The sequence below is a fragment of the Nicotiana tabacum genome, chromosome 2 (genome assembly GCF_000715075.1).
Source record: "Nicotiana tabacum cultivar K326 chromosome 2, ASM71507v2, whole genome shotgun sequence".
NCBI classification, from domain to species: domain Eukaryota; kingdom Viridiplantae; phylum Streptophyta; class Magnoliopsida; order Solanales; family Solanaceae; genus Nicotiana; species Nicotiana tabacum.
Window position 1 is genome coordinate 48,315,757 of NC_134081.1, and position 20,898 is coordinate 48,336,654.

General features: G+C 39.7%; 1 protein-coding gene across 4 annotated transcripts; it reads right to left on the reverse strand.

Moving 5' to 3' along the window:
• Positions 1-5,189: 5,189 nt before the first annotated feature.
• Positions 5,190-11,294, reverse strand: LOC107800166 (uncharacterized). Of its 4 annotated transcripts, none has more exons than XR_012700104.1 (8): positions 11,061-11,294; positions 10,035-10,355; positions 9,726-9,941; positions 6,998-9,650; positions 6,117-6,889; positions 5,771-5,955; positions 5,532-5,693; positions 5,190-5,464 (listed from the first exon to the last, which is right to left on the reverse strand). XR_012700104.1 is itself a non-coding variant. In XM_016623321.2 (7 exons), exons 2-7 carry the CDS (start codon positions 10,239-10,241, stop codon positions 5,612-5,614), a joined length of 4,116 nt encoding a protein of 1,371 aa, XP_016478807.2. In that variant the 5' UTR covers positions 10,242-10,324; positions 11,061-11,294; the 3' UTR covers positions 5,190-5,611. The 4 variants fall into 4 exon arrangements, 2 of the variants coding, with proteins under 2 accessions (XP_016478807.2, XP_016478808.2); XR_012700105.1 differs by having other exon boundaries at positions 5,528-5,693; XM_016623321.2 differs by having other exon boundaries at positions 5,190-5,693; positions 10,035-10,324.
• Between the last annotated feature and the right edge of the window lie 9,604 nt (positions 11,295-20,898).

Sequence of the window (20,898 nt, forward strand, 5' to 3'; positions counted from 1 at the left end):
ATGATGCACAGTCTGTCTACATCCTAGGAACTATATTTACTAGGAAAATCAAAGTCTGTAGCAAGTCTTTTGAACAATGACCCCATGTGAAAAGAGAGCAATCTCTCGTACCAGAAAAAGGTCGATTTACTTATCCATTTAAAGAAAAGATATTTAATTTTTATTGTTAAATTTATTTTAAGATAAAAAAAAATATCTAAATATGTAATTACACATGTGCAACCAAACATAACACATACACTTATATTATAATTACATTATGACAAACAAACAAATGTATTACTAAGTATCCTTCCAAACATGCTCTTAAAGTGAAGACCCAAAGTTTCACCATCAGCACACAACTCAGCTAACGCTATGACGATTCACGATCAACATCTGCAACTCCTCAATGACCAAGGTCCATGAGACAAGCATCCAAACGAAGCAAACATACACACCACACCAAGTCAAATGCACCCCAGTTAAGCGGGATTTTACACTCTTGATCATCAACTTTGAACGATCTGTCACATCTTCATGCAGTGCACCAGATACAAAGCATTCAATCATCTCGAACTTAGTCTTTCTAGCCATTACTTCCAATGATTAAAGCCACTCTACGAGAGAGGAGCCATGTCGCTGGTTTGTCATCCAATATTCCCTATATTGTATCAGAAAGATCATTTTGTACCTAGCGCGTTCTGGATCCACTTTCCTCAAAAGCTAAAACTTGAATGCAACAGCCACTACAGATCGTAAGAACCCATATATCATATCAATATCCGTACGACTATGTTCAAGAAATTCTAAAACCCCTTTTTTTTTTTAACTGTAAACGTCGGAACATGAATATGTATCTGAGTAGTATTATATTACCTATACTTATGAACACTAAAAATCTAACTCTACCCGTCTCAACATCTGATTGTTTTAATTTATTTCAACTCACAAATTAATAAGATATTAAATTCAACAAAATGATACTTACATAATCTCCGAAATACTAAAGAAAATCATAAGCATAAACTATTTATTTGCTGAGGCACGGTCAATAAGCTAATAGCAAAGGTCAGCAATGATAGTTATGCAGTTGTGGGAGTGTTGTAATGCCGCACGTGGATACGATCAGTGGTTGAGTAGCAATGACAGTTGTTCCATGGAGGTTGGATGGAAGTAGTCATTAGTAATGGAATCATATAAGATGACATTAACATGAATTTTTGAAGTGATCAATGTCTTAATAATTTCAAAACTTTGTACAGCATTTATGAACGGAATATTTATAGTGATCAATTTCTTAGTAATTTCAAAACTCTGTACAACATTTATGAACCGGACCAATTCAGAAAAATGATTATAAAAGAAAAAACATGCACTTAAGCGTGCTGAAATCTGAACAATCTACATTCAAACCCCCATATGCGGAATCAAACGATGCCTTAATAACACCAGTGAATTCTAAACTCTTATAGCATCAACATGGATGCAATGGATTTGGATACATACATCTGCTACTAAATAGTACTTGGCATCCATAGAACCTAGATGATGTGCAACAACTATTATACAACACATCTAAGCAATTTGTAATTTATTTTCATCGGAAGCTAGTTATTATAGTATTAATATATCATTGGCAATCCATGGAGTTTGAATCTTCCTGTGGTCAAAGGACACAGATATCAGGTAATCAATTTTTGAGTCAAATTTAAAAGGGATCAACGAAAGGGAACCTAAATTTAAACATCTCTTTAATTTATAGTCAACTACATCATGTGACCAAGTAGATGGATCTCATATATTTCCTATAATCATACCTGCAATGAACCAGAAACCTATAAGATAAGGCAAGTATTATTTCAACTCCATATCATCGCAAAAACATCTCTACAGCTTTGAAATCATATCCTGGGACCGCCAAATTTTCATTAAGGAAGCAACCAAAATCCTAACTTCATACCATAAGCTGTGTTCCGAGTATTCCCTTTTCTTTAAATATTACCATTATTAAGTAAATCTAACCACTACAATGTTTAATCCTTCGGCATGAGAATAAGTAGCTCGACTCTATCATCTAAAATGCTCCGCGACAATAGTGAACAAGGGTAAAAACTAGATACCGCAGTGGAAACTGGTTGGACAGTGGGGAAGTTACAGTTAAAGAAAGAGTAGCTAATGGCTAATTGACATGTTTGTTACTCTTACAGTATCACAGATTAGAATAAACACATCATACCAGTAGCTATAAGCCCTAGCACCAGCAGCCTCTGAAAAGCAACATACTACATAGCAAAAGCTCAAAAATGCCTTGTGACATTTTGAGTGCCGCACAAAGTGGATTTTTTGTGAAGCAAGCATCAATTTTTGTCGCTTCAAATTATGCCATAAATATGCCTGTTTACAGCCAAGTTCGCCGGTGAATTTCCAGCTATACACAATCAATCTATGTTATAACGTTGATGAGACACAACCAATCAAGATTTCCCTTAAAATATCATTTGTTGCTATTGAAAAGACAAATGCTGCACGCAAAGGGGCACTTGTTGAACTCACAACTAATGGGATTATGTTTGTACCTAAAAGAATCTAAACACTTACTAAGCAACGACCAACATTCAAACAATTATGCCTACACTAGTCATAATAGGATAATCACCGAATCATAATTTTTTTTTATTTTTTATTTTAAAAAGAATCTCCAAACCCCACCCTCTGAGGGTGGACACTGAGAAATGTCAGCTTCCACATAGAAGCTCCCACATGCATAGTGCATGAGACAAAAACACTAAGGCACCCTTGAGTGTAGCAGCTAATACCTAAACTCCAAAATAGAGCACAGCTAAAAATACTTCCAAATAATTACTCAACTACAAGAGCAATGTATTAAACAGATGTCTAAGAATGTTAAAGGAGGCTAAAGAAAAGAATATGATCCGGCAGATTACCAATTCAACCAACAAAACACTACATATGCTGATAAACAAGTTTTATACATCAAGCATATCCTTACCACCGAAAAAGTTGCAGGTAAACTGTTCTGCTGAAGAGTCAACCTTTTATCTCTTCTGCCTCGCCCAAAAAGGACAGGTTGAATGGAAAAGATCTATTGTAGAAATTTCAATCAGAAGAAAATTAACTTCAAAATGTAGCCCCAGAGAGAAAGATAAACTTTTGAAATAATAAGAAACTATTTCCCACATTTGCGACAGCTGATTAACCAGTGAAACACAGAGCAGTGCTTTAACTTGCAAAGAAGAAATAAACAGAGAACCTAGTAGAAAAGAGGCTATGAAAAGAGGAACATAAACTAGGGAGGCTCCAAATAGAGTCACACTAACTAAATTTCATACTATTGCTACTAACTTTTGTTCGAATCACCAAAGGGTAACTTTTTGTGGGCAAACATAATCACGTTGTTATTATTTCTTTAGGACTAAACTACATATGTCACATCACCAGTCTCAGGAAAGGAGAGAGCGAAATAAGCAACCTAGATTGACGATTAAGCTTGCGCAATAGGCAGACCAGCTTAAAAGACCAAGGCAGGAATTACAAGATGGATGGATTAAGAATCATGAAAACCAGGATGTGTCCCCGAGACATGAAAGAACATAACAAAATAAAAAACTGCTGGGAAGTGCTAAAAGAGATAACACAAAAAAAGCCTCTGTAAAATAAATAAATAAATAAGTGCTATGTGTCACGATCAATAAGAGAAGCTTCTCCCTACCACAACTCACATTTTATGCAATAAGCATTTATTCAAGAACAAGCTTTAACTATCTACTTAAAACTGATTCCCTTCTAACAAAATTTCATTTTCATGTCATCTGAACTTGGTGGATTTTAGTTTAGAGCATACACGTGTCTTTTCATAGTTTTTCTGGTTGGCTACTAAATCAGCATTAGAACATTGTGAGTTGGTGACAAAACTTAGACACCACATTATCCTAATCACCTAAACAAAGAGGATCCAGGACAACATTTACCCACCCTTGAGTCTGAACTCCAACTGCCCCTCGGTCAAAGCTCAAAATTGAAGTATAAACTTAAAAAAAAGATAACTATGGTGGAGTTCAATTCTTAACTTACCGTAATCTTTTATCTAAATAGGTAAACTAGATAACTCAATTTCTAGGAAAATACTAACTCAGAAGAACATCAAAGTCTACAACCATAACATCAGAAAAGAGGAAGAAACTGCATAAAAATCTTCCATACAAGCCCCCTCCCCTCAATCAAGAAAAAGAGCAATCCGATACCGACAGTCTGTTAACCGACGGCCACCAGCTGTAACTTTACACGATATAATACAGTTGTACCAATCTACCAATCTAATGGATGCTACAGTACAGTATTTTAACAGCTTAGACATAGACCTGTCATATATGGAACAGACACCATACAACATGCACACAAGACAGTGCTTACTGAACTTCAATGTTAAGACCGGGAAAGCATCTTCAAGCAATGAAAGAATGCCTTACCAACTAGTACGCCTCAATCCCAAGTTAGCTGGGATCGGGTATTAGGACTGTCATATGATTTCATTCCATTTAAACCCGTTTCATTCCAGTGTTCAATAATTTAGACTCTAGCCAATAGAAGTACATGTTCTAAAAACTAAGATGGTAAATTGTAAAAAAGGGAGTTCCTACTTTTATCTTTCTGCTTTGATGAGTGGAGGTTATATTTTTATCTCTGGTTGCTAAGTGCACAATGCATTCATCGATCACATCTTCTGCCTTTGTGTGTCTGCTTTTTTTTTGTTTGGTTAAGTGTGTGCATCGCTGCTTTATGTAGTCACAGCAACCCAAAGCTGGCATAAGAACCCCTCTTAAGCGTAGTGGATATTCAGATCACCAAAAAAGTAAACTAGATTTCCAATCTATGCCCAGCAAACTGCACTGTCAGGGCCAAAACTGACCTTCACAAACTGTTTTTTTTTCCTTCTTATTTTTCCAAAAATCCATCATCTAATAGATTGTAAACTTTTGGTTAGGAAGCAGATAGCAGGACTACTTCTATACCATTCCTTGTGGAAAAGTGTTCTTCTATTGACTAACAAAAAAAGGAATACAGGAAAAAGCTATGATGTGGTATGATTTCAAGGTTATAATAAGGATCAGTCTTCACTATCCCATATCCAAAGAAGTACCACAACTAGTTATTATTTCTTTCCCGAAGCATGAAGGAGCATTAGAAGATAAAGGTAATTCTAGAGCATACATTTTATAGAAACTCTCATATGTACTGAACAGCTGAACCTAATGCATAGCAACGTTTAATTCGCAGGAAATATTTCCCTAAACTAGATTGCATAAGCAAGAAAGTGCATTAACATAGCTACAAATCCACTAGGACTAAGTTGACATAAATCGTCCTGATATGGGAAAGGTAAAATTTCAAAACCATAGGCAAAACAACTTAACTGCCACAGAAACTTCCAATCCAAAACCATCTCCAACAACAGGGCAGCAACCTGAAATGACAAAGCTAAGATAAAAACCCCCCAGAAAAGGAAGAAAGACACTGTAATTCGCACCTACATTGCAATGCAAACGCCCGATTGAGAGCTTAGTTACAACCATCAACCACTGCCTTCCACTTCCTGTTTACCATCCCAAACTCATGCTTTTCTACCACGGCCCTCGAACACGGCCTTTCTAGGCTTGCCTTTCTCTTCAACTGCAGCACGATCACTAAAAGTCCTACAAAATGGTAGCAGATGGAATAACAATCTACACGGTGGAATTTGCCGGTGTTACAAAATCTACAGAACACTCACTTCTGTTTCTTTCGGTTTTGCTCCTTGATAGTCCTGACCATATCCATAGCCATATCCTGGTGCTCTCTTGTCTGTGAATGCACATCTAGGCCCTCAACAGTTTCACAATCAACCTTGCAAATGCGGCACCACCCCATGCTCACGGGCTTCCTCTTTCTTGGTCTATCAAAGGAATCCATATCACCCTGAGAAGTTGTAGTTAAAAAAATTAATAAAACACTACTCATTTCATGCACATAATGACCATCACAAGATTGCCAGGCTATAAAGCTCAATTTTCAAGAAATAATATACTAATGGAAGGAAAAGAACAAGAAAATTACAGGATTCATAATGTAACACTTACCGCATAAAGTCCATCGTTTGGAAATCCCGGGACAGGATACCTGCTCCTAAAACCAGGCTCCCCAAACCGTGGTATACCCGGTTTGTTGCATCCAACTTGTTCACCAAAACCAGGAAAATCACCAGGCCCTGACAACTCCCCCCTATAAGCTCGGCCAGCAAAGGTACCAAAACCAGCAGGTTCAGCAAAACGTAAATGACTTGGTAATTTCTGAGGATCCAAAGGCTCAAGATGATGCAAATGATTCGGAACGTCTTTTCCAAACATATCACCACTATGGACATGGTTGTAAGGACGAATAAAGGTAGTATGCTCGGTACCTCTCAAGTCCCCAACACCATCAACCTCAAGTCCATGTGAGTGGCCAGGCAAAGGTTGGAACCTACCATCAGAGAATAAACCACCAGCCACATTGGAAGGAAAATTTAAAGGTTTAGGCCCTTCAATAAATTGGCAGGGCTCTCTGCCACCAATATCTTCAAAACCTGAGTGACTTCGAAATCCGCGCGGTGGAATGTTAAAGACCTCCCCATCAGGATTTCGGGCAGACATGTAACTTATCTGATGCACACCAAACCCAGGTCCTGCCCTTCTTCTATCATCATCATGAGGACCAAGTTGTGCTTCTCTTTCTCCACTGTCCTTGAAATGCATCGAACCAGGAGGATGATATGGTGGCAATAATCTGTTAGGTGGAACCCCAGCACTGACCTCCAATTTTGATCCTGAATCATATACTAATCCGCGAGGTGGCTTGTCAAGTGGCCGTGATGCTGCATCAACAAGTTCATTATTTAATGTAATCATTTAGGAAACTGATTATTTTTCTTCTGATAAATTAAATGATTATGGAAATTGTTGAATATCAAATTCCAACTCACCTTGATCATGAGGCACTGGTAAAGGACTTAAATGCTCTCCCATAGGCGCCTTCAACCTTTTATTCCTAGCTGATTCCATACTTCTAGATTGGCCAAATGGAACCTTTTCAAAAGACCCTGGCGGAAACGGGTTTGGTTGATTTCCATCGAACTGATTACTTTGATTTTGAAACATTTCAGATTCTGCTGGATTAACTGAGTGTTGTGTTCCACTGGGAATTTCAGGACCACTTAATGGTGCTCGTCCCATTCCCTTTATCTCCTCTCGGTAATCACCTGCTGGAGGAAACTGACCAGGCCCTCTACCAAAGGGTGTTGTAGAACCTGGACCAGGTATAGCACCAACGGAGGCATTACTAGGCTGCTTCAGGAATTGTGGATGATGATCACGAGAATTCAATGGCTGACAAGACTGGGGCACATCCCCTGAAGGCATCATTGCAGTGGGGGGATATCTGGGAACTTGGGCATGAGGAGCACAACCTGGAGGTGGCATTGGTGGTATTATCATAGGACCAAAAGGCCTTTGTTGAGAAGATGGTCCAGAGTTTGGTGGTGGCATCTCATGCCCATACTGCTGAAAACCCCCTCTGTCAACGGCAACGTCATGTGAATTTCTTCCAGCGTTCAGATTCATAATTGAACCATCAGCAGCATCAGATGATGCATGGTTTGCCAAAGAGTTGTCCAGTTCTTTTGGAGCATCATCATAGGCATCTTTCTCTGGTTTAACTGTTACATCAGCTGATTTGTTAGCAGATCTAGGCTCCAAAGAATTCTCATTCCCCTCTTCCTTAACCGTTCTTTTGCCCATAAGCTCGTCCGAATCACCCTTATGAACATGTATATCACTGCTGGCCCTCTGTCTATACTCATCAACAGTTTTCTTAAGCTTCTGTTGTTCAGCGTTTAAGTCAGCTTCAAATCTTGGGGCCATTGCATCAGTTGATTTGGCTGCAGAGGAAATTAGATCATTTTGAGCATTATCCTGGAAAGGAACTCCCACTTCTGGCCTTCCGGCAGTTTTGTCAGGTAACTGATCGCCATGGCTTTCTAGGGCTGAACGTTTCTTCTGATCCATAGACTCAAGCTCATTGCTCATGTGGTTCCCATAACTTGGATTCAGTTGTGGTTGGCTTGAAGCAGGCTGGACAGATCTGACCTGGGGTGCAGTATTATACCCACCATGGGCCTGAGAAATTGCCTGGACATGATTTTGCATCCCAGGTCTTCCTATATATGTTTGAGATTGTTGAAGCTGTGGGGGAGGTGGTAAGGAAACATTTTGATGTGGTTGGATATATGTGTGTGTATTCTGAGGCACCACACTAGGAAGACCTTGCGGGCGAAACTGAGACTGCAAAGGCTGCTGGTGAGTAAGATGACCCTGTTGGTGTGACTGACTCTGCAATGGACCAGGAAATGCCTGCTGTTGACTGTATTGCTGAGACATTGGTTGTTGATTAGGCTGAACAGGATGTTGCTGAATTAAATGTCCTGCTTGTGGAGCAGGATAAAGTTGAGACTGTGCAGGAGTTTGACCTTGAGAAGGTACCAAGCCCCATTGCTGATTGGCGCGCAAAGGAGGTTGTTGAGGAACCTGACTATGAGTTTGAACTGGAGGAATAGGCCCACTAGTAAGATGCGGACGTATTGGAGTTTGCTGTGTAAACCCTATAGGCATTTGCTGCATGGGCTGGGGTTGTGGATAGGAATTGTACCCTGAAACTGCATTGGCTGTTGAATGGAGGGTCTGAGTCTGTCCATGAGCAGATTGGCCAGCCTGAGGTGGGCGGAATTGGCCATGAGATTGTTGATGATGTTGAACATTTATCTGCGGTTGAAGTTGTGAATGAGGTTGATGCACAAACGGCTGCGGTTGGGCTTGAGAAGACTGGGGAGGGTGAACCTGGGCAGGATGCTGCTGATACTGTGGCACCTGCACATTGTGTTGTGAATGAGGTTGCATCGGATAGGGCTGAGGATATGGCGGAGGCTGAGTAGGTGGCTGAGCATGAGAAGCCGGAAATATTTGTGATGGAATTTGGGTATGAGACTGCCCAGTAGGTGGAAGCTGCTGCTGTGGGTTGACTTGAACCTGGTTTTGATGTTGCTGAGCCACAGCTTGAACCTGTGGTTGAGTTGGCCCTTTAGGTAGAGCTTGCATTTGAGGTTGAATTTGAGGTTGAGGTAGAGGATTCAATGGTTGCGGCTGGGGCTGGGATTGAGGCTGTGCTGGGATTGGGGTCTGGGGTTGTGCTGGTGGCTGCATGTAAATTGGAGGTTGCTGCTGATATTGTTGGACGGGTTGTTGCTGATAGGGATAGTATTGTTGATAAGTTTGCTGTTGATAAGGATCATATCCAGCATATTGCTGAACATACTGTTGATATTGTTGCTGATACCACTGATCTGAAGTAGGCACACCAGCTGAAGCTGTAGCAGGAGCCAGAGAGCTGGCACTTGTCTGCTGATTAGGATCTTGTCCATGAAGCAGGGAAGCAGTAGTGCTTTGAGGATTTGGTGTTTGAGAAGCTGGAGTTCCTGAATGAGTTGTCGTTTGATTCGAGTCATCACCAGCAGCAGTGGTGGCTGCTCCAGAGCTAGGATTATCTTGGGCACCATTAGCTGCCTGTTGTGCAGGATATACACCCTGGATAGAAGATATACTAAGAAATCATTCCTTATAGGAAAAGATGAGTACTACATATGCATGAAAAGCACTCACAGGACAACTCTGGGCATGTTCATGCACTTGTCGATGCACAATCTGGACTCCACATCTATTGCATATAACTGGAGAATTCCCAAAGGAACAGCCAGAACAATGGGAAGTGCATTCAGATAAGGGACCTTCCCATGTGCATCCACTTCTGTGATAGAGACAACGCACTTTAACTTTGCCTATGCTTTCAGCAAGTGTCTTGTCTGACTCAATAAGGGGCTGCAAGAAAAAGCAAAATGCAACACATTTGAAATACCACGAGTAGCAAAACCATCAGCAATTATCTAAAAGGACAATGTACAGGGAGCTCACTTTAGAGTCTGCTTCAGTCACCAAGTATCCATCATAGGGACAGGCCCGGCTCCCATTGGCAACATGGGCCAGACAAGGTTTGCAGTAGAGATGAGTGCACTGTGATTGGAGGGCTTCATTGGGGAAGACAAGAGTGCGACAAACAGGACAGAAATACTCCCCAGGATAGGTATGGATGTCAACTATGCATTCAATATCAAAACCCATATCAAATCAGGAGTACAAAGTCAGTTCCCACAACGCATCCAATGTATTTATGGTTGCCTCCTCTGGTAGATGAAAGTTGCTCCCTACGTGCAAATTCCAAAGCTCGTCAAATAACTACACAATTAAAAACATGTCAATAAATGAAACACATATTCAGATAATAAATGAAGGCAAGAAAATTAACAAGTCAAAGCTAAAAACTTAAAAAGCCACAGATCCACCAGCAATTAACTCCCATGCGTTACCACTTGTATATGCTGAATGTATATATGTGGATGCATATATATATATATATATATATATATATATATATATATATATATATACACACACACACACACACAAAAATAAGCACAGGCAAAGAAAATTTCAGTGATGCCAATTCCGTAAACCCTGAGAGCTTGTTCTTAATTTAACTTCATTCTTAATCTATCCTACTACAAGAAATTACAAGCCTCGACCCTTTTGAATTGGGAAAAATGCACACAGTAACAGAAACACAAAAGTTAACAAATAGACAATGAATCATTTTCTGGAAGGAAAAAATGAGATTAGTAGAGTTTAGATAGAAGGTATGATAACCTAATCAAATTTCATATCTTAAAAAAAAATTTAATATTAGGAGCATGATTAGACGGATTTCAATCCTAAGAAGTATTCACAGATCAAAAATCACTAAACAATAAAAAGGACACAAACACCACTCACGAACATTCACCAGATATGAAACGCAAATCCCAAAAAAATCACTCCGATACACATAAATAAAGTAACATATATATAGATATAAAAGAAAAAGACGGAAGGGAGATTGCACGCCTTGTGTAGGTCAAAATGAATGCCCAAACTCCAAACCAGTGCCTGAAAATCCTAGGGTTTATCTCAATCAATCAAGCCAATAAAGTGCAGCACGTGAATTGGAGAGAAAATGGGCGTGTGCGGTGTGGCTAATGAGGAGGAGGAGGAGCAGCAGCAGCAGACTGAATATCAAAATGGCTGAACCTAGCGAAGCGGTGATTTTTTATATATATATTACAAATATAAGGAGAAAATAGGCGTCCCCGTTTCTGTTCTTTGTGAACAGACATATAACGGCGTTAGGGGTGGGTTTAACCCTAAATCATAACGCCACCTTAGGCCTCGCAGATATTTATATTACGTGCGTGAAACCCTATATTAATGAATATAAGTTTTAAAAAGTTTACATAAATAAAAACTGGGTGGAGTTAAAAATAAATTTAAAGGAAAAATGAACTAAAATCAGTAGATTTGTCTTGTATTATATTTTTTATCTTTATGGTAGTCGATGTATACTTAAAATTTATAACCAACATATATTATTGTTACTTTAGCTTCAATGGGTGAACATAAAAAGAATTATGCACCAATTGCAAGGAATTATATATTATACCCAAAAAGAAAAAAAGGCACTAACCAGTAAGGAGTTAGAAAGAATAATAGTAAAAATTTGAATCTTTGGTTCCTCCGTCGATTAAAATATATGTCCCCCACTTCCTGCAAATAAATTTATATAAATAATTTTTCGGATTGCTAGGTTTCTTTTCTAAAACTTAATTTTATTTTATTTTTGTTCCTCTTTTTCTAAAACAACACCTTATTCTTTGAAAATTATTTGTTTCCACAATCAGAAATATAACATATAATAAAAAGCTTTCTTTTTTACATGTAATTTTTCCAACTTGGACAAAATCCCTCATGGTTTTCAATAAATTACGCTTTTGTTGCTTTGTCCGTAGAGTTTATAATATTCTTTATAAAGTAATATGACGTGAAATGAAATTTTGACATACTTCAATTTATCAATGTTTCAAAAATATTTATATAAGTAGAAAAAACTTTTGAAATTAAGATTTAACTTAATTTACTGTGCTTAAAGATGATGATCCTACTAAACAAATAGGAGTAAATAAAATTGACTAAATATCAGATAACTATGTCTAGCAATTATGTGCTACTGTCATTCTATTATGTAATTTTAAGCCGTTTTAATAAACAAAGTCTGATAAATTTCATATTGTGAATTGAAAAAACGGCATATATATATAGCTGCAAAACATAGATTCTGAGGAGTGAGGAACATAAAATAAAATTAAAAATAAAAACTTATTAAAACTATGTGTTGCGGTGTTGGCTTCGTGAAATCGGAAGCTCTCAATCTTCCAAAGGAACATCAACTACTAGACAGACTGCCCCCTTATGTTATAAATAATCTAGCTACAGATAGGGTTGGCTATGTTTATTGTAATGACCCAAAAGGTCATCTTATGTTTTAGATTTTGAATCTACGCTCTTAAGCCTTAAAAATATTATTTTTATCTTCCTCGATTTGTGTGCCTATCCGGGCAGGTTTCCGGAAAGCTTTTATGTTAAAAACTAATGAAAATAAGAATTTTTGCCTTAAAAGTTGATTTTAGTTGATTTCGGTCAATATTTTTGTTAAACGTGCCCGGATCCGTATTTTGACGGTCCTGGTAGGTCCGTATCGAATTATGGGACCCGGGCGTATGCCCGGAATTGAATTCGGAGGTCCCTAACTTGAGTTATGAATTTTTGATAAAAATTAAAAGTTTGGAAATTATTTGTTTTTAAGAATTGATTGATATTTGGCATGGTTAGTATCGGGTCCGTATTTTAGTTCCGGAGCCCGGTACAGGTTCATTATGATATTTAAGACTTGTCTGTGAAATTTGGCGAGAAACGGAGTTGATTTGACGTGATTCGGACGTCCAGTTGAGAAGATATGAATTTTGAAGTGTTCTTGAGAATTTCATTTGATTTGGTGCTAAATTCGTAGTTCTATGTGTTATTTTGGCGATTTAACCGCGCGCAAGTTCGTATGATATTTTTAGACTTGTGTGCATGTTCGGTTTGGAGCCCTGAGGGCTCGGGTGAGTTTCGGATAGGCCACGGGATGTTTTGAACTTAGAAAATATTGCTGGTATAACTAAACCTGTTGCAGGCCTCTGATCTCGCAATTGCGAGATCAGGCTTCGCAAATGCGAAATAGGCAGGCCTGGCAATTGCGAGGTATCTATCGTAATTGCGAAGAAGGCCTGGGCCAGCATGTTCTCGCAATTGCGGGATTTTCTTTGCAATTGCGATGGGAGTCTGGGAAGGGCAGGTTCGCAAATGCGAACATCTACTCGCATTTGCGAGGTTCAGTGGTCGCAAATGCAACACTTTTCTCGCATTTGCGAAGGCAGCAGGATTGTGAAGGGCATCGCAATTGCGATTGTTCCTTCGCATTTGCGAAGCTCATGTCGCAATTGCGACACCTACAGCTGAGTAAAAGGGACTTAGACAGGATTTTTCATTCATTCTTCATATTTTCAAAACCCTAAACCGTAAGAGGCGATTTTTTAAAGACCAAATCTTCCCCAAATCATAGGTAAATGATTCCTAACTCTTTTCTTTCAATCTTTTATATCTTATAACAAGATTTCAACCTAGAATCTAGAATTTTTATGGCGAAATTAGTATTTTGGGTAGAACTTAGAAATTTCGAAATTTGAGGATTTAGACCTCAATTTGAGGTCGGATTCCAAAACTAATTACATATTCGAGCTCGGGGTGAATGGATAAAAAAATTTTGGTCCAAACCTCGGGTTTTGAACAAGCATGCCCAAGGTCGATTTTTCGACTTTTTGGAGGAAAATTTGGAAAAGTTTAACTTACACAATATAATTGATTCCTTTAGCAATATTTGATATTATTGAGTCATTTTTGAATAGATACGAGTGGTTTGGAGGTGAATTCCAAAGAAAAAGTTGTGATTGAGAATTAAGTGGCCTTCGGAGTAAGGTAAGTATTGTGTCTAACCCTGACTTGGGGGAATTAGGAACCTTAGATTTCTTGCTAAGTGAAATTCATGCGAGCGGCGTATATATGAGGTGACTAGTACTTATGCGCCGCCAATTTACCTGTTTTTCATGTTTCTCTGTTTTTCTTATATTGTCTCATTCCTATGTCAAATTGCTACGTGTTATACTAGTATTGTTCAATTTATCGTTCTTATCATGTTTACAGATTTTCTGGTGATAATTGAGTTTTTATTTCAAAGTTGAGATTGATATTATGGAACCAAATGTTGAAGTAAGGTTTGTACTTATTATTCTATCTCCTTGTTGTTATTTATGCATTGCATTATGGTAAGGAGGAGTGTTAATGCACGAAGGGTGATGTCGTGCCATATTGTGAGTGTTAATGCACGAAGGGTGATGTCGTGCCATATTGTGAGTGTTAATGCACGAAGGGTGATGCCGTGCCATATTTGTGAGTGTTAATGCACGAAGGGTGATGTCGTGCCATGATATGAGAGTTAATGCACGAAGGGTGATGCCGTGCATTTTTCCTTACTGTATTCACTATTCTTGTTGATTCATGATATATTGACTGCTTCGGTGATCATTCTGTTGTAGTTCTTTATCTTGTATTCCCCTCGGTATGTTCTCCTCCCGACATTTTCCTGTTTAGTTCTTCATTTATGTTATTTGCATATACACTGTTAAATTGTACAGGTTGATTTATAGGTGCCTTGCCTTAGCCTCGTCACTACTTCGTCGAGGTTAGGCTCGACACTTACCAGTACATAGGGTCGGTTGTACTGATACTGTACTCTGCACTTTCTATGCAGATTTTGATACCGACTTGGGTTGATCGAGATTTTGCTATTGGTCCGCTGTCCGGAGACTCAAGGTAGATCTGTCGGCATTCACAGACCTTGAAGTCCCCGTCTATCTTTTCTGTTCTACTGTTTCTTTCATTCAGATAGTTGTATTTCTTTCTGACTATTACTTGTAGCAAATTCTAGAATGCTCGTGAATTGTGACTCCAGATCCGGGTTGTAGTAATTAATACAGTTTAATGATATTCCGCACTTATTATATTTTATCTTAGTTAATTATTATTATTTACTGAATGAAAATAAGGAATTGGTTTAATGATTCTCTAACGTTGGCTTGCCTGGCAAGTGAAATGTTAGGCGCCATCACGGTCCCGTTGGTGGGAAATTTCGTGTCGTGACAGTTGGTATCAGAGCACTAGGTTGATTAGGTCTCACGATTCACGAGCAAGCTTAGTAGAGTCTGAAGGATCGGCACAGAGACGTCTGTACTTATCTCTCAGAGGCTATGGATTTTAGGAACAATTTCACTTCTTTCATTCCTTAACGTGCGGCATTGATTTTTGCTTGAAACCTATATCTCGTATTCCTTTGTATCCACTCGTGTATGACATTGCGCACTTGGTATCAGTTGTGCGTCAAAGGCTCGTGATGCCGCAGATGAACTACGAGGGACCTGAGATGCTCAAACATTGCCTCAACGTGTGATTCCGACTGAAGATGCGGACATATAAAGAGATCACCCAGTGAATAATGTGGGGGGGGGGGGGGGAGGGGGCAACGTAACTTGGCATCTGGTTGATTTATACGAGTTGTGAAGGTTAATATTGTGGACCATCGGACGTGGTGAACTATGACTTCACGCCGAGTGGGGGAGTCCACTATCAATGAATGGATTGCGAGTCATGTATTATATCAGTTTTGGCCTGAAATGTATATATGTGGTACTGAAAGGTTCTCCCAAAATTTACATGTGTTTAAGGCCTGAGATTTTGTAGAGGATAAGGTTGGGACTTGCGGTATGTCCGCCTCCGTAATGATCTTATACTTCAGTACCAAAGGAGTTAGAGAAACAACATTAAATTTACATAAGGTCTACTCAGCTTGGACGTCACAGTTGTGGATTTTGGGGTGCTTCGAAGGAAGTACAGTGGTTGAAGAGATTCTGGACTAATAATTATCTGTATGGAGCTCTACTTTTGTGATCATTGTATATAAATAGGGGTAAAGTTTACCCCAAAGAAGAATCAAAGAGTATGTTAAGAAATGGGTCAGCTCAACAGTGTTGAGTCAGCATAACAAAAGAAGAAATTGGCCTTGGGAGAGATAATTCTCCACAGGTGTCTATGGCAAGCCTATGAAGAGGGCAGACCAGTCAATACAACACCGCCCACTTGGCTCGGTTCTCAGAAATGCTTTTGAAAGAGTTTGTTTCCCGGACTCTCCGTAATGCATGGCGCATAGGGTTTGAACGATTTCGTCAGGTCACCATGACGGTGTCATAATATGCCATCAGGTTTAATAAGTTAGCTCGTCATATTCCTACTTTGCTTCCTACAGCCATAGAGCGAGTCCACATACTCATTAAAGGACTTAATTATGATCGTAAAATTTTGTATGACTCGGGAGCTACAGACTGATACTTCATTTCCACTAGTGGTAGAAATTGCCAAGATATTAGAACGTGTTCAGGGTGAGGAAGGAAACTAAAGAGACCAAGACGTGTCGAGGTTCTGGGGGATTCAGTGGATTCTACTCTGTGAGTATAAATCATTATGGCGGGGGCTCGGGTAGTTGGCCAGCCCAGTTCGCACATCGGATTAATCGAGGTGCTCCAGTAAGTTCTTTTAATGCACCACTTACATGAGTTTTCTATAATGGTTATTCCAGTTATCTGGCACAGACTCAATATGAGCAGCCAAACCCGCAAAGGGGTTGTTATGAATACGGCGATACTAGGCACATCATGAGAAAATTGTCCCAAACTTAGGAGAGGCATATTTCATCAAAGCACTCAAGCTACGTGCCCCATTGCAGTTACTACATCACTCGCACGATCAGTTAAGGGTGGAGGACAGGCGGGTAGAAGGCATCCTAGAGGTGGAGACCCAGCCGTTGTTATATTTGTTTTATGGTATAGTGGAGATCGTTACATCAGATGGTGTCGTTATAGGTACGACCTCGATTTAAAATAAAGGAATAATTTCCTTAACTTGATTTTGTTCTGAGTATCTAGATGAGTCCTCCTATTGTGCTCCACTTATGAGTGAGCTTCGTAATTCTATAATCTACTTATGTGTCTACTTCTGTGGGGAGGTTTTATGGAGATAACTACACCTATCATTCCATGATGGACTCTAATAAGATCTGTGAGTCTAAAGGTGCCTCTCTGGTACTTATGTGGTATGTTTTGATGTATTTTCAGATAATTAATTACAAATTGTGAATTATATGCCCTACCGGTGTGGGGTTCATTATATGTTGTGATTTTGCTTAACGAAAGTTATTTAAAAGGAGAAAATGGAAAGTTTCGATTGGCAAGATGTGCATATTACTTGTGATTCAGAACTGAGGCCGAGGTCCTCGTATTTTAAAATAAATTGATATATTTAAACCGTGCTATGAGTTGCGGTGGAAGTTATATAAGGACGAGATCCTTGTGATAAAAATTCTTGTGTTTAAATTCTCCCTTGTGAAATTAAATTTGTACGATAGTACTAATAGGAAGTCATGCCTGCTAGGCTTATTTAAAAATATTTGTATGAAATTCTCTGTGCATACTTGCCAAATTCATGTTGTAATATTGAGTTGTAACCTACGAGGTAGGTGCCCGCCCAGGTGGTTAAATGTGACTCGTTAATTCGGGTAAATAATTATGAGGCCTTTATGCCTCGCATCTCGTTATTAGTATTGTGAAGGTTTGAAACGAGATTTTTGTTAACATGAAGTTAATCTATGATTCTGTATTTGATTATGAACAACTATTAAGACCAGATTGACCTAGAAGGGTGCCCCATTTAGATGGTCAGACGAGTGTGAGTTGAGCTTTCAGAAGCTCAAAACCTCTTTGACTACAACGCTAGTGTTGGTATTACCCACAGGTTCAGGATCGTATACGGTATATTGTGACGCCTCTCACATTGGGCTGGGTGCAGTATTAATGCAAGATGGCATGGGATTGCATATGCGTCGCGGCAGTTGAAAGTTCACGAGAAGAATTATCCTGTTCATGACTTAGAACAGGCAGCCATTGTTCATCCACTGAAGATTTGGAGGCATTACCTCTACGGTGTCTCGTGTGAGGTATTTACTGATCATCGTTGCCTTCAGTACCTGTTCAACAAAAAGATCTTAATTTGAGGCAGAGAAGATGGTTGGATTTATTGAAAGACTATGATATCACCATTTTGTATCACCCCGGAAAGGCCAATGTGGCGGCCGATGCTATGAGTAGAAAGGTTGTGAGTATGGGCAGTCTTGCGTATATTCCGGTTGGTGAGAGGCCATTAGCTGCACATGTTCAGACTTTGGCTAACCAATTCGTGAGGTTAGATGTTTCAGAACCCAGTCGAGTTCTAGCTTGCTCAGTCGCTCGGTCTTCTTTATATGAGCGCATCAGAGAGAGGCAGTATGATGATCCTCGTTTACTTGTCCTTAGGGACACGGTGCGACACGGTAATGCCAAACAGGTTGTTGTGGGGAAAGATGGAGTTATGCGAATGCAGGGTCGTATTTGTGTGCCTAATGTGGATGGGCTTCGTGAATTAATTCTTGAAGAGGCATACAGTTCCAGGTATTCTATTCATCCAGGTATCGCCAAAATATATCAAGATTTGCGGCAACATTATTGGTGGAGGAGAATGAAAAAGGATATAGTTACATATGTGGCTCGGTGTATGAATTGTCAGCAAGTTAAGTACGAGTATCAGAGACCTGGTAGGTTGCTTCAGAAGTTAGAAATTCCTGAATAGAAATGGGAGCGTATCACTATGGATTTTATTGTTGGACTCCCACAGACTCAGAGAAAATTTGATGCAGTTTGCGGTCATTGTGGACAGGTTAACCAAGTCAGCACATTTCATTCCAGTGGCAACTACCTATTCTTCAGAAGGGTTAGCTGAAATTTACATTCGTGAGATTTTCCGCCTTCACGGGGTGCCCGTGTCTATTATTTCAGATCGAGGTACGTAGTTTATCTCGCACTTTTGGAGGGCAGTACAGCGTGAGTTGGGTACGCGAGTTGAGTTGAGCACAACATTCCATCCTCAGACAGATGGGCAGTCCGAGCGTACTATTCAGATCTTGGAGTATATGCTCCGCTCCTATGTTATTGACTTTGGGGGTTCTTGGTATCAGTTCTTGCCGTTAGCGAAGTTTGTCTACAATAACAGCTACCAGTCAAACATTCAGATGGCTCCATATGAGGCATTATACGGAAGGCGATGCCGTTCGCTAGTTGGCTGGTTTGAACCGGAAGAGGCTCGGTTATTGGGTACCGATTTGGTGCAAGATGCCTTGGATAAGGTCAAGATTATTCAAAATCGACTTCGTACAGCTCAGTCCAGGCAAAAGAGTTATGCCGACCGTAGAGTTCGTGATGTGGCGTTCATGGTCGGAGAGAGGGTATTACTTCGGGTATCGCCCATGAAGGGTGTTCTGATATTTGGGAAGAAGGGCAAGTTGAGCCCTAGGTATATCGGGCCATTTGAGATCCTCGAGAGAGTTGGGGAGGTAGCTTACAGGCTTGCGTTGCCACCTAGTTTAGCAGTTATTCATCCGGTATTTCATGTGTCTATGCTTTGAAAGTATCACGGTGATCTATCCCATGTGTTAGATTTCAGCTCTGTCTAGTTGGACAAAAATTCGACTTACGAGGAGGAGCCGGTGGCAATTCTAGCCCGGCAAGTTCGCCAGTTGAGATCAAAGAGTTACCCTTCAGTTCGAGTGCAGTGGAGAGGTCAACCTATTGAGGCAGCTACTTGGGAGTCTGAGTCCGATATGCGGAGTAGATATCCCCACCTTTTCACTAGCCCAGATACTTTTCTATGTCCGTTCGAGGACGAACGGTTATTTTAGAGGTGGAGATTATGATGACCCAAAAGGTCATCTTATGTTTTAGAACTCGAATCTGCGCTCTTAAGCCTTAAAAATCTTATTTTTACCCTCCTCGATTTGCGTGCGCAGTCCGGACAGGTTTCCGGAAATCTTTTATATTAAAAACTAATGAAAATAAGAATTTTTACCTTAAAAGTTGATTTTAGTTGACTTCGGTCAACATTTTTGGTAAACAGGCCCGGATTTGTGTTTTGATGGTTCCGGTAGGTCCGTATCGAATTATGGGACCTGGGCATATGCCCGAAATTGAATTCGGAGGTCCCTAGCTTGAGTTATGAATTTTTGAAGAAAATTAAAAATATGAAAATTATTTATTTTTAAGAATTGATTGATATTTGTCATGGTTAGTATCGAGTCCGTATTTTAGTTTCGGAGCCCGGTACAGGTTCATTATGATATTTAAGACTTGTTTGTGAAATTTGGTGAGAAACGGAGTTGATTTGACGTGATTCGGGCGTCCAGTTGAGAAGATATGAATTTTGAAGTGTTTTTTAGAATTTCATTTGATTTGGTGCTAAATTCGTAGTTCTAGGTGTTATTTTGGCGATTTGATCATGCGAGCAAGTTCGTATGATGTTTTTAGACTTGGGTGCATGTTCGGTTTGGAGCCCCGAGGGCTCGGGTGAGTTTCGGATAGGCCACGAGATGTTTTGAACTTAGAAAATATTGCTGGTATAACTGAACGTGTTGCAGGCCTCTAATCTCGCAATTTCGCAAATGCGAAATAGGCAGGCCTGGCAATTGCGAGGTATCTATTGCAATTGCGAAGAAGGCCTGGGCCACCATGTTTTCGCAATTGCGATGGGAGTCTGGGAAGGGCTGGTTCGCAAATGCGAACATCTACTCGCGTTTGCGAGGTTCAAGGGTCGCAAATGCGACACTTTCCTTGCATTTGCGAAG